Source organism: Vanellus vanellus, assembly GCF_965231255.1.
Source record: "Vanellus vanellus genome assembly, chromosome: 8".
In the NCBI taxonomy this organism is placed as follows: Eukaryota; Metazoa; Chordata; class Aves; order Charadriiformes; family Charadriidae; genus Vanellus; species Vanellus vanellus.
Window position 1 is genome coordinate 11,772,538 of NC_138913.1, and position 11,762 is coordinate 11,784,299.

Here is an 11,762-nt window from a genome sequence, read left to right on the forward strand (position 1 = left end):
CCTGTTCAGAGCCCCCTTGCCCTGGAGACTGGCAGCAGGGCAAAGAGGAAACGGGAATCCATGGGTAATGGCCAGGGAAAGACAGACTGGAGCTCATTAATTCTGCGCCTTCTCAGGGAGGGACAGCCCAGGGGTTGGGGGCATGCCTGGCACTGTGGTTTGGGGAGCTTACGGCAGCTCCTGGCTCTCGTGAGTCCAGAGACACTAGGCCAGGGAAGCCTGTCCCTTCAGCCACTGTGGGGCAGGGGAGAGGACATCTCTGTGAGGTGACTGTGGGGAGACAGGAGTGCTGTGCAGTGCCGTCATTCGCCAGCAAGAAGGCTGTGGCCAGGAGGAGTACCATGCCCCAGGACCTGGTCACCTCACCCAAGTCACGTCCCATGGGAGGTGACCCAGGCAGGGGGACAGGAGTTGGGACCCTGCCAGGACACTGGGTACTTGTTGAGCTTCTCTGGACACCCCTCCGCCTGCGTTGGTGGGCACCATCCCTGCCTGCTTCAAGGTGACAGCCTCGAGCACCAGATCCACCTGGTCTTGGTGCTCTGGGCATCTTGCGTCTCCCAGGAATGGGGCAGGAGAAGCCACCTTGCAGGGAGCATGGTCAGGCTGGCACAGCTGGAGGGTGGCTCCAGGCCATGACCAAGCTGCAGGCATCCAAAAGGTGGTCTCAGCTGCTGGGTGTTTCCCTCCATCCATGCCCGCAGTGCCTGCACTTCTGGCAGGCAATGCCAGGAGAGAGTTGCAGGCAGTAACCAGTTGGTTTTCTCCCAGAAGCAGTTCCAGTGGTGGGACGGTGAGGCTGATGGAGACAGCATGTCCTGGAGCCAGGCGCAGGTGGCATGAGCTGGACCAAAGAGGAACAGATGCTGTCCGCCACCGTTCCCAGGCTGACCTCCGGCATCTCCCCTGCCAGCAGGGACAAAGCTGTGGGGGCCCCAAAGGTCAGTGAGGGGCATGGGGAGGACGCGGCGTTGCTGGGATGGGGGGAAGGGGCTGTGTTTGACAGAGATGATCCTGTGGGGCGGGGAGGGCTGGAGGGGGAGTCATGTAATGCTGCTCGTAGCAGGGTGGGTGCCAAGGGGCACCCATCCCTGAAGGGGGTTGGCTGCCTGGCGACCCAGGGTCTTCCCACCCCAAGCTGCTTGTTTACAGAGCAGGGACAGACCCCAACAGCCACAGCTGAGACATAAATGGAGGGAGGAATTACTTGCCCCTTGTCTCATCCGTGGCTCCATTGCTGCCCCGGGATGGGGGGCTGTATCCATGATTCCTGCCCCGTTGCTGCCACTGGCATGGCAAAGGCTGCCAGGGGGCCCATTTGCCCTGGGCTTGAAGCTGTGAATTTCCAACAGGGTAATGTGGCCCTTGCTGACTCTGCTCTGGTTCCCCTTGTCTCGTCTCTCAGCACCCTTGTGGGGTCCTGGGACAGGATTGTGTGGCATAGAGGTCTGTGCCCAGCCTGCATGTGTGACACATCCAGCCTGTCCAAGAGGGGTAACCCCATGCAGGAATGATGCCACCAGAGGCTCATGAGACTGCTGCGGGCTTTACTTCCATGTTCAGCACAAACAGCCACCCCATGCTCCCCCCTTCCCCGTGACCACCATTTCTGGGGGGTGGCAAAGCCCCACCACCCCCAGTCCTCCTCCAGCACTGTGCTTGGCACCAGGAGCTGCTGTGCCTGCAGGGTTCTCAGCCAGGCAGGCTGGTTTGGGGTCACCCAGCCCCTGGCTCCAGCGGGCATCACTGTGGCAGGTACTGCTTGGGGTCCCCGGGGAAGGGCAGGGCAGGTGCTTGGTTGAAGTGAGCCATGAGGAAGATGCCAATGGTGCCGCACACGAAGAGGGATGCCATGATGAAGAAGCAGACACGGTCAATCACCCGTCCTACCAGGATCCACTCTTCGCTCTCCTGCCAGTGGCATGAGGAGGAGGGTCAGGGCTGCCCCCACTGCCCCCCATACGGGTCCTGCACCACCCTGGCCCCAACTCACGCTGCTGAAGTCGTTCTGCTCCCGTGTGGCATTGGCAATGTAGTTGCAGGCATCCACACAGGCACGAATCTCAGGCCCTGCCTCCTCCAGGCTCTGGCAGAAGTCCTGGGCACTGCTGCTCTCCAGGCTACGTCCTGTGGGCAGCAGAGCCGGCACAGCAGGCACTGGTAAGCGCCCGGCCACCTGGCTCATCACCCAACCTCACAGGGAGGTGCCAGCCCCCTGGGGGCACTCACCGATCTTCTCCATCACGGTTTTCATCAGCCCGTCCCTCTCCTTCTGCTTCTCGAAGAGCAGCTCAGTCCGGGCTTTCCAGAGCATGTACTCATCAGCTTTCACCATGAGCCCCAGGGAGCTGCGTCTCCGGGCGGCTTGTGGTGGTCCTGACACTTCCTCTGGCATGTGCATGCCCAGGTAGCGGGGCAGGAGGTGCAGGAACACCTGGGCACAGCGTCACCGATGGGGACCTGACTGCCCAAACACTGCCCAGGGCACCCAGTGGGTGTGATCAGGTCCCTTTGCACTGCCTGGAGCATCCCTGTGGAGTACCCTTGTACCACTGGGATGTTGGGTGTGTTGGCATCCACTACTCTCCAGTGTTTGGAGTGGCTTGGAGGGGTTTGGTGGTACAATGTGGTCCCTTGGGGACATCTTAGGGGTCCCTGTTTGTGCCAGGACTTGCACTCAGATGCGAGGGACGTGGCCTTGATCCCCAAATACCCACCCCATTCCTGATGTATAAGGGGTAGGGGTACGACAGCAGGTACCTGGCGCACTCTCTGGGACATGGAGTGAGTGTTGGATGTTCTCAGTGAGACGTTGAGGACGATGACAGCATTCACCACGATCACCACTGTCACCACCATGAGGAAGGTCAGGTACCTGGGGAGGGAGCATGGGGCCTCATGTGGAGCTGCTGAGCTACAAGCTATGGTCACGTAAGGTCCTTCTTGGTGCCCTCCTGGGCTGGAAACTAAGGACCAGCAGTGGGGCATGGGCACGTGGTAGCCCTGTGCCAGCCCTGCCTGGGCTGAGGGTTATTTCTGGGCCAGGGTCCTGTCCCTGGGCACTGGCTGCTGCACAGAGACCCCACTGGCACAGTGTGGCAGCAGGGCTGGCACCCCCATCCCTGTGCATCACTTACTTCCCGATGAGAGGCACAGCTTGGGAGGTCTCGGGCACCTTCTGGGCGATGAGGAAGAGGAAGACAGTCTGGGCTAGGAGGACGTTGATAGAGACAGTGCATTTCTGCCCACCGGCTGCCAAGGAGGGAGGGAAGGCAGAGGTTGGCATAGGGCAGTGGTGTGGGTATTGCCCTCCTTTGGCAAAAAAACCCTACCGCAAATCTGAACTGGCCAAGTCTTGCCATGAGGCTTTAACCATGAGGTACCTGGAAATTCACACACACATCCCCTCAAATATGACAGGATTGGGTGAGAGATGGCACTGATGGTCCTCAAGCACAAGGGGACAATGAGCCCTTCCTTGCCTGTTGCTACCCCATTACACATCCCTGTGCATCTTGTGGGCACAGCAGTGTGTACCTTTAGCAGGTAGAAAGTAGACCAGCACGGCCATGGCAGAGATGAGGACACAGGGCACGATGATGTTGATGATGTAGAAGAGCGGCTTGCGCTGGATGATGAGGTAGAAGATGATCTGCTGGTACTGAATGTCATCTGGGGTGAACTGCTCTGAATTGATGATCTTCCGAGCTGGGCGGTGCTTGATGGCCCATTCGCCATTCTCTGCAGTGCGGTGATGCCACGTGAGTCCCACCGCCCCACCGGGGACAGCAGGGCTGCCAGCCCCTCAGCTCAGGGCAGGAAGGAAGGGGAGGGCTTGTGCTCAGTGTGGACCCCACGGGGCACCCAGACTGGGCATGGAGCAGGGAAAGGTGCTAGAGCTGCTGGGGAGGGAGATGAGCACCGTGGAGTGTACCAGGGTGCCTGGGCAAAATACCCCGAAAAGCTGTTGGAGGGGGCAGCTGGGGACTTATGAGGCACCTTGAGCCCCTTGGGTGTTACGTGGGGGGCTGGGTTCCCTCCATCTCCCTGTCCCCAGGGCACCACAGGGGGAAGCCGAGCGTGACGCTGGGTGACAGCGTGCTGTTTTCCCCTGCCGTCTGCGGGAGCGATAGATTTTTCCCAATCAAGATCGCAGCTCGGGCCGGTAATGAAAAAATAAATCTCGCTGCCTGAAAAGCATTTTGTTCCTTCAATATGCAATTAAAATGTGATGGAAAACGTCATCGTTTGGCCGTGACAGCTACGTTCCCAGCATCAATCAAGCTCCCAGGAGTGGTGCTCTCCGGGAGTGGCTGCCAGGCGGCGAGAGCCCTGAGCTGGGGGGGGGTTAGAAAAACAAATCTCCCCCACACTCCCGCTTCCACTAATAACTTAAGTGCACATGTAATGGTGGGAGCTGCTGATAACCCCCACAGCCCTACGTTTGGCAGCCACCGGTGTAGCACCAGACCTGTTGGGTGCCCCCCATGGGTCTTGTGCCACAGGGACAGCCACAGTGTTACCTGTGAAAGCCTCAGGGTCGATGGAGATCCACTCCACAGTCTGGCCTTCCTCCACCGTCAGCAGCAGGTTGATTTCATTGGCACTGTAGGTCTGAGACCTGGGGAGAGAAGGGGGGTAGCACAGGCTGGCATGCACCAGGTCACGCCGGCAACCTCCATCCCTGCTTTGGGATGCTTGGCTTGGCCAAGGTGCCTCCTGCCACCGGGGAACATGTAGGTGGCACTTGTCTGTCTTGGGGCTCATTGCACTGGGGCAAAGGTGGACAGCCCGTGTCAGTCCTTTGTGTCCCAGTAAGACCTGCCACATGGCCCCAGCCATGGTGCCCATGCATGCCCAGCTGGCGCTCACTGGAAGACCATGGTGCAGTTCTGCCAGTCGAAGGGGAAATAGGTGACATGGATGGAGCAGACGCTGCGGTAGATGGCAGGGGGTAGCCAGTAGATGCTGCCATCGGGCGACACCAGCACGTTGGTGTAGAGGGTGATTTCGAACGTCCCATCAATGCTGGGGGGGAAAGAGTGGGCTCAGCCCCAAACCGTGCCCAAGGGGGCAGCTGTCACCCCCTGTGCAAGGGTATGTCCCCATTGCCCCATCACCTACTTGTTCTCCAGGACGATGTCGGGCAGCCAGACCATAGTGGAGGGCACTCGCAGCAGCTGGATGTTGTCATATTTCTCAGGGTCCCACCGCAGGCGATAATCAGACCATTGCTGGGGGAAAGGGAGCAAAGACGGGAGGGGAGGGGGGGTCACAGTGCTCCCTATGGCAGGGGAGCTTGTGAGCTGTCTGTCCCATGCTGCCCTCAAAATGGGCTCATTTGGGGGCACCCACAAAAAGGGGTGCAGGTTACGGTGCCAGTCCTCCACGGAGTGCCACCCTGAGATGCAAATGTGGCCGGGGGGGGGGGGGGAGGGTCCTGCCTGGAGGAAAGGGCTCTCACCATCTCAATCCAGACGTTGGTGGTGAGGGTCTCCTCTCGCTCGTTCTGGTAAGGAAGGGAGGGGGGGAGATATTTTTAGCACCCTGCCCGCTGCCCCACGTGTGGGGTCAAATCCTGTCTCACTGTGGGAAAGGGGGAGGGCGGGGGGTAGGCGTCTCTCACCAGAGAGATGAGATTGGTGAGGGTGAGCTTGAGGGTGACATCGATGATCTGGTCCCCGCGCATGGCCGGGCGTAGGTGCCGGTTGTAGTTGGTCATGAGGTCCTGGAGCAGCTTCTCCTCCTGATTCCTGCAGCTCACGCCTGGGGAGGGCACGTGCTGTGGGGGCACCCTGGGGTGGGGACGGCAGGGCCACCGATGCCCCGGGGACTTGCCAGCATGGGAGGGGGCACAGGGTGTGCATGGGGGGGTGGGGGGGGAGGCGTATGTGTGTTACTGTAGGTGTGCACACACGGCTGTGGTGCCTGATGGTGTGTCCCAGCATGCAAGTGGCGGGGGAGGGGGGGAGGGTGAGTGTCCCCCACACATCCCTCACCCCACTCACCCCCAGGGACCTCTCCAGGGCAGGACATGGGGACAGCAGGCTGCCAGCATGGGGACACCCCGGTGGGATGGTGCATGGCGCTGTACACCCATAAGTGACAAACCCCCAAGGGCAAAGGCAAGGGGTGACCGGGTACCCTCCCACCCGCCCCAGGCCTCCCCCCGTGGTGGACACCCCTTACCTGCCAGGGCACAGAGCGTGAGGAGGAGGCCATGGCAGCGCATGGCAGCGGCGCAGGGACCAGGGCTCCACTCGTTCGCTCGCACGGTGATGTTCTGGGCCTGGCGCCCGGTGGGACAGGACAGCTGTCCCCTGCCACCGTCAGCTGTTCCCAATAGCCGCGGGCTGGGGAGGGATGGATGACCACCCGCACCCCCCCGCCAGCGGGGTGATGCCGATTTGCTGTGAAGTTCCTCTGGCATTTTGTGCCTGGGGGGGGGGTTGGAATTGGGTCTGGGGACAAAACGAGCTCTGTGCCTCAGTTTCCCCATGTCCCCCACAGGGGGATGCATCTCTCCACAGCGGAAACCAGGTGCCCACAGGTTATGGAAAAGGGGTGGCTCCCCCTCACAAGCACCCCCAGCAGTGCCCTGTCCCCTCCCCGTGGCGGTGGCTGCCCCTGGGGTGCAGGGTGGGGAAGGGGCAGGCAAGTTGCACCATGTCAGCCTTGGCGGTACAAATCCTGCCAGGCCCTGTGTAGGGAAGGGGGGGTGAGATTCCTGGCTCGGCAGAGAGGATGTGACAGCTGTCCCGAGCCACTGCCGGTGGGGGGACGTCAGCTGTGCCCCTTGAAACCGGACCCTTGGCGTCCTGCTGCTGAGCCGGGGAAGGAGACACCCCTCTCGGCCCCCAGCCGGGTGCTGTGCGGTGGGGCGTGCTGGGGTGGGACACTCGTAGGTCTAATTGAGGGGTCACAGGGGTGGGGGGTGATGTGGGCACTGATGGTGCCTCGACCCACTGTAGTGGGCTGCAGGGGATGGTGCCATGCTGGGGAGGCGGGGGGGTTGTCCATTCATCCCCTTCCCAGGCCATCCTGTCCCCAGTGCCCATTCCAATGGCGGTAGCAGGGCCGGTACCAGCACATTTCCTCTTCCAGCCACATCTGAGGACCACCGTGCTCAAGATACCCAACAGCACTCATTCCCTGGGTGGGCATCACCCTCCCCAGCACACACACAGCGCTCAGGTTGGACACCGTGCCCAGGGGGTGACATGAAGAGCAGCCACCAGCTCAGTGCCCTATGGTGAGAAGTACACAGCTTTATTTTCCCGAGCCAAGGCAGGTGAGCAGGCGGCTCACACATGGGACCCCCCCGCCCCCATCCTCCTAGATGAAGCGCTTGTTCTCCTCCCGGTAGTCGTAGAGGTCTCCGGCAAAGGGCAGCGGTGGAGGGTGGTTGTAGATGCCCATGAGGAAGATCCAAAGGGTGCCCACCACCAGCGTGGGGGTGATAAGGAAGAGGCAGAGGCGGTCCAGGGTTCGGGCCATGCGGTTCCAGTTGTCCTTCTCCTGGGGAGGGAACAAGAAGCTGGGCAGTGGGGGGCACAGCGGGCACAGGGAGCCCCCTCTGCCCCCCCATCTCCCCCCATGCCCACGATCCCCACCTCGTTGTAGCTGTTTTTCTCCCGCATGTGTTTGACAATGAAGTTAGCGCCATCAACGATGGGTTTTATGTGCTCATAGAGCTGCTCCTCGCCCGTGTCCGCACCCGGCGCCAAACCTGGGTGTGAGGAAAGTGGTGAGATGGGTCTGAAGGACTGCCACCCCCAGAGAACTCTACTCCACTGCCCTTCCCCTTGTCCCCACAGAGGGGCCGAGGCTCACGTGCAGGGGTGACACGGCTGGCCAGCCCATGCCGCTCCGACTGCTTCTCGAACATCAGCTCGCTGCGGGACTTGACACTGAAGTACTCCTCCGCCTTGGCGATGTAGCCGGCCGAGCTGCAGCGCCGGATGCACGGGGCGCCCGCCGGGCTCTCAGCCGGCTGCGTCATGCCCAGCAGACGAGGCAGGCTCTCCAGGAAGACCTGGGGTATGGGAAGGGGTGTCAGGTCCCTTAGCCACCTCCTCGGGACACCTTGTCCCCACCTTCTGCCCTCAACCCCTTGGGGTGGTGCAGACAGAACATCCCAATGCAATGCTGGGGCTGTGCTGTCCCATGCCCTCCATGGGACACGGTGCCAACCCTGCACCCACCAGCTCACCCACCCCAAGCCAGCACCCCGCTCACCTCTTTGACCCAGTCGGACATGATATGGGTGCTGGGGGTGCGGAAATGGAAGTTGAGGACCACAACGCAGATGATCACCACAGCCGTCACCAACAGCATGATGAAAAGCAGATACCTGGGGGGGGGGCACGGACCTGGGGCTGGCATTGCCACAGGGGCTGGGCACAGGTAGAGCTGCCCTCTGGCACCCAGGGGACCCTGTGATGTCCCCACTGCACCCAGCGGTGCCCAGGACTCACTTGCCAATGAGGGGTATGGCATGGGAGGTGGCAGGCAGGCGCTGGGAGATGAGCAGAAGGAAGACGGACTGGGCCAGGAGCACTGAGACCACCAAGGTCATCTTCTCACCACCTGGAGAGCAGGTGAGCTCAGAGCAAACCCTGCTCCAGGTCCCAGTCCCAGTGCCCCTGGTGCTGGGATTGCCCTCCCAGTGTCCCACCCTACAGTGCCCCATATAGGGTTTTCTATTATGCAGGTAGCCCAGGGTCTCACATGGGGTATCCTGTGCCCAAGTGTGCCCCTGCCAGGGTGCCTGGCTGAGATGATGGTGTCCTGCGTGGGGATGTCCCAGTACCAGGATGTCCCCGTGCTGGGCATTGGGGTGTCCCCATGTCCCAGGACCGGGTGCAGGTGTGGGACATGGAGGTGTCCCATAGGGTGACCCCCATGCCTGACACGGGTACTGTGGGGCTCACTCACTGTCGGCAGGCAGGTAGAAGACAAGGATGGCCATGAAGGCAATGAGGATGCAGGGCGTGACAATGTTGATGACATAGAAGAGTGGCTTGCGTTTGATGATGAGGTAGAAGGTAATGTCCTGGTGCTCGCTGCTCTCGGGGGGAATTTCAGCGTGAATATTCTTGCGGGCTGGGCGGTGGATGATTTCCCATTCCCCGTTCTCTGCCAGGGCACATGAGACAGTGCATGGCACAGGGGGGAGGTCCCCACCATGCCCATCCTCACCAGCCCCACCAGCACCTGGTCTCCCCACCCTGGCTCTGGGTAGCTCCAAGCCTGGTGGGATGGGTGCCAGGATGCCAAAGCCCCAGGGACTTGGGTGTCTCTGCGGCAGGGTGCCCCAATGCCAGGGTGCCCCCAAGCCCCATACAGGGTGTTCTGTTGCCACAGGACGTGGCAGAGAGCAGAAGCATTACCCGTAAAGCCTTCAGGGTCGATGATGATCCACTCCACGGGGTAATCCTTGCCTGTCTTTGGATCGTTATCCATCTTCAAGTGCATGTTGATCTCCAGGGCACTGTACGCCAGCGAGCTGGCCAGCAACCGGGGGGGACAGATGGTGAGGGGCTGCACCTGCTGCTTGTCACCCACCGCCCACCCACCCCAATCTTCAGCATGATGTATTTGGGCCACCGAGTCACCTGCAAACGCCCACCTTGCTGTGCCCCAACAGCACGGGAAGGTGCTGGTAACAGTGGGCACCACAGGGGACCAGGATGCCCCCCCTGCTGTCCGCCCCAGCCAGCTCCCCCCCCCCCCCCCCCCCCCCCCCCGGCACCTGAATCTGAGGGTGCAGTTCTGCCAGTCAAAGGGGAAGAAGTCAACGTTGATGGGACAGGCGCTGCGGAAGATGGCAGGTGGCAGCCAGTAGACATCGCCTGTGTCATAGATGAGGACGTTGCAATAGTAGGCGATCTCGAAGAGCCCGTCGTTGCTGCAGCAGGAGAGAGCCGAGGTGATGGTGGGGCCGGCGAGGGGCAGGGGGAGCCCTGGGCACACACTGGGTACAGCTCGGGGGATTCAGGAGGGGAAAGAGAGGCACGGCTCACTTGTTCTCCAGGACTATCTCAGGCAGCCACAGCATGTCTGGTGGCAGGCGGAGCACGCTGATGTCCCCAAACTCAGACTTGTTCCACTGCAGGCGGTAATCGGTCCAGCCCTGGAGGGGGGATCCCCAGGTCACCCACTCACCACTCTGGCCCACCGCATTGTCCATGCCTCAGGGCACAACTGACACCATGACGCCTGTCCGTACTCACGTGCTCAAGCCATACGTTGGTGGTGAGCGTCTCGTCCACTTCTTTCTGCAAAGACAGTGTGGGGCAGTGAGATGCCAGGGCCATGCCCAGCAGCCATCCCTCCAAACCCCAGTATCCCCAACCCTCACCAGTTCAGGGCAGCAGTCCCAGGGCTCCCCCCACCCAACCAGCTCTGGAGGTGAGGCATGGCTAGAGATCACCTCATGGTGGGCACTGCCCGCTGGGACTCACCAGCGAGATGAGGTTGGAGAGGGTGAGGGCCAGGTAGACATCTACAACCTGGTCGGTGGAGACAACAGGGCGCACCTCCTTGTTGTAGCCTCTCTCCTCAAAGAGATGGTGGATGAGCCGCTCCTCCTGGTTCATGCAGAGCCCGCCTGGGAGTGTGGGGTGAGGCAAACTGGGGGGGTTACTGGGCCCAGTGCCACCCCGCAGGGATGCTCAGTGAGGGCAGGGTGGTGTAAGGATGGAGGAGACAGGAGGAAGCCGGGACACTGCATGTCTGTGCTGCACGGGGGCATGGACATGGGACATGCAGGAATGACACACATGCGTGGGTGCCTGGGCGTACATGGGCACGGGACAGGATGTGGGGATAAACACAGAGGGACACACAGACACAGACGCAGCACACACAGGGACACAGACATAAGACGCTTGGGTACAGATGCGGTGGCACCGTGCACATAGGTGGATGCACACACAGTGGCACACATGGACATGTGAATCCAGTACACGCAGGACATGTGGTCATAGATGCAGTGTCACTGTGGACACAGACAGGCACACAGAGGGACACACAGACGCAGTGACACTGTGCACAGACAGACACACACCCAGCCCAGGCAGGGACACAGCTCTGGGTGGCACAGCCAGGACAGAAGTGCAGGGGGTGCTCAGTGGTAAGACTCTGCCAGGCAATACCCAAAATGCAGCCCCTGGGGACACTTGTGACCAGTTGGGACCTTGCCGCTATCACCCCCCACCAACACCATCAAAGGGGGCTGAGAACCCCCCAGCAGCAGTACAACCCCATGCCCAAGACCCCAGAGCCCCGCTCACCCGACAGCACCAGTGCCCCAAGCAGGGCCAGCCGCCCCAGCGGGTCCCCCATTCGGTGCCTGATGTCCCCTCTCGCAGTGCCAGGCCCTGGCCACCTCCCCGCCTGGCCTGGCCGAGCGGATGTCCGGCTGCCGGTCGGAGTGGGAGATGGATGGTGCCAGGTGCCGAGGGGGAAGGGTGCCGGCACTGGATACCCGCTCCCACCCCTCTCTTCCGGCACCCCCACGCCCAGAGAAGGGGAGACGGGCAGGCGCAGATGGCCTCACTGGCCCCACGGGTGTCAGCCCATCACCCTGTGTCTGGGCACCCCAGCATGGGCATTGCCGGGCGCTGGGAGGAGCAGTCCCTTCCCCACTGCTCAGCAGCCCCAGCGATGCTGCTGGGGGGCGGCAGGCTCCCCACCAGCAGGAGGGGGTTGGTGCCCACTGATGCCCAAGCACAGGGTGGCACCACCCCAGCACTCGC

General features: G+C 61.6%; 2 protein-coding genes across 3 annotated transcripts; both read right to left on the reverse strand.

The window, feature by feature from the left end:
* Positions 1 to 1,536: 1,536 nt before the first annotated feature.
* CHRNG (cholinergic receptor nicotinic gamma subunit) lies at positions 1,537 to 6,372 on the reverse strand. The gene is made up of 12 exons (XM_082487124.1): positions 6,190 to 6,372; positions 5,627 to 5,766; positions 5,465 to 5,509; positions 5,125 to 5,234; positions 4,873 to 5,028; positions 4,524 to 4,621; positions 3,538 to 3,741; positions 3,138 to 3,252; positions 2,761 to 2,875; positions 2,230 to 2,434; positions 1,994 to 2,127; positions 1,537 to 1,911 (listed from the first exon to the last, which is right to left on the reverse strand). Exons 1-12 carry the CDS (start codon positions 6,230 to 6,232, stop codon positions 1,744 to 1,746), a joined length of 1,533 nt encoding a protein of 510 aa, XP_082343250.1. The 5' UTR covers positions 6,233 to 6,372; the 3' UTR covers positions 1,537 to 1,743.
* Positions 6,373 to 7,258: 886 nt separating this feature from the next.
* CHRND (cholinergic receptor nicotinic delta subunit) lies at positions 7,259 to 11,509 on the reverse strand. 2 transcript variants are annotated; one of them, XM_082487174.1, is made up of 12 exons: positions 11,298 to 11,509; positions 10,542 to 10,612; positions 10,236 to 10,280; positions 10,026 to 10,135; positions 9,755 to 9,910; positions 9,393 to 9,508; positions 8,938 to 9,138; positions 8,478 to 8,589; positions 8,239 to 8,353; positions 7,834 to 8,035; positions 7,614 to 7,729; positions 7,259 to 7,518 (listed from the first exon to the last, which is right to left on the reverse strand). In XM_082487174.1, the coding sequence occupies exons 1-12, from the start codon at positions 11,347 to 11,349 to the stop codon at positions 7,336 to 7,338; spliced, it is 1,479 nt and encodes a 492-aa protein (XP_082343300.1). In that variant the 5' UTR covers positions 11,350 to 11,509; the 3' UTR covers positions 7,259 to 7,335. The 2 variants fall into 2 exon arrangements, with proteins under 2 accessions (XP_082343300.1, XP_082343299.1); XM_082487173.1 differs by having other exon boundaries at positions 10,467 to 10,612.
* Positions 11,510 to 11,762: the final 253 nt, after the last annotated feature.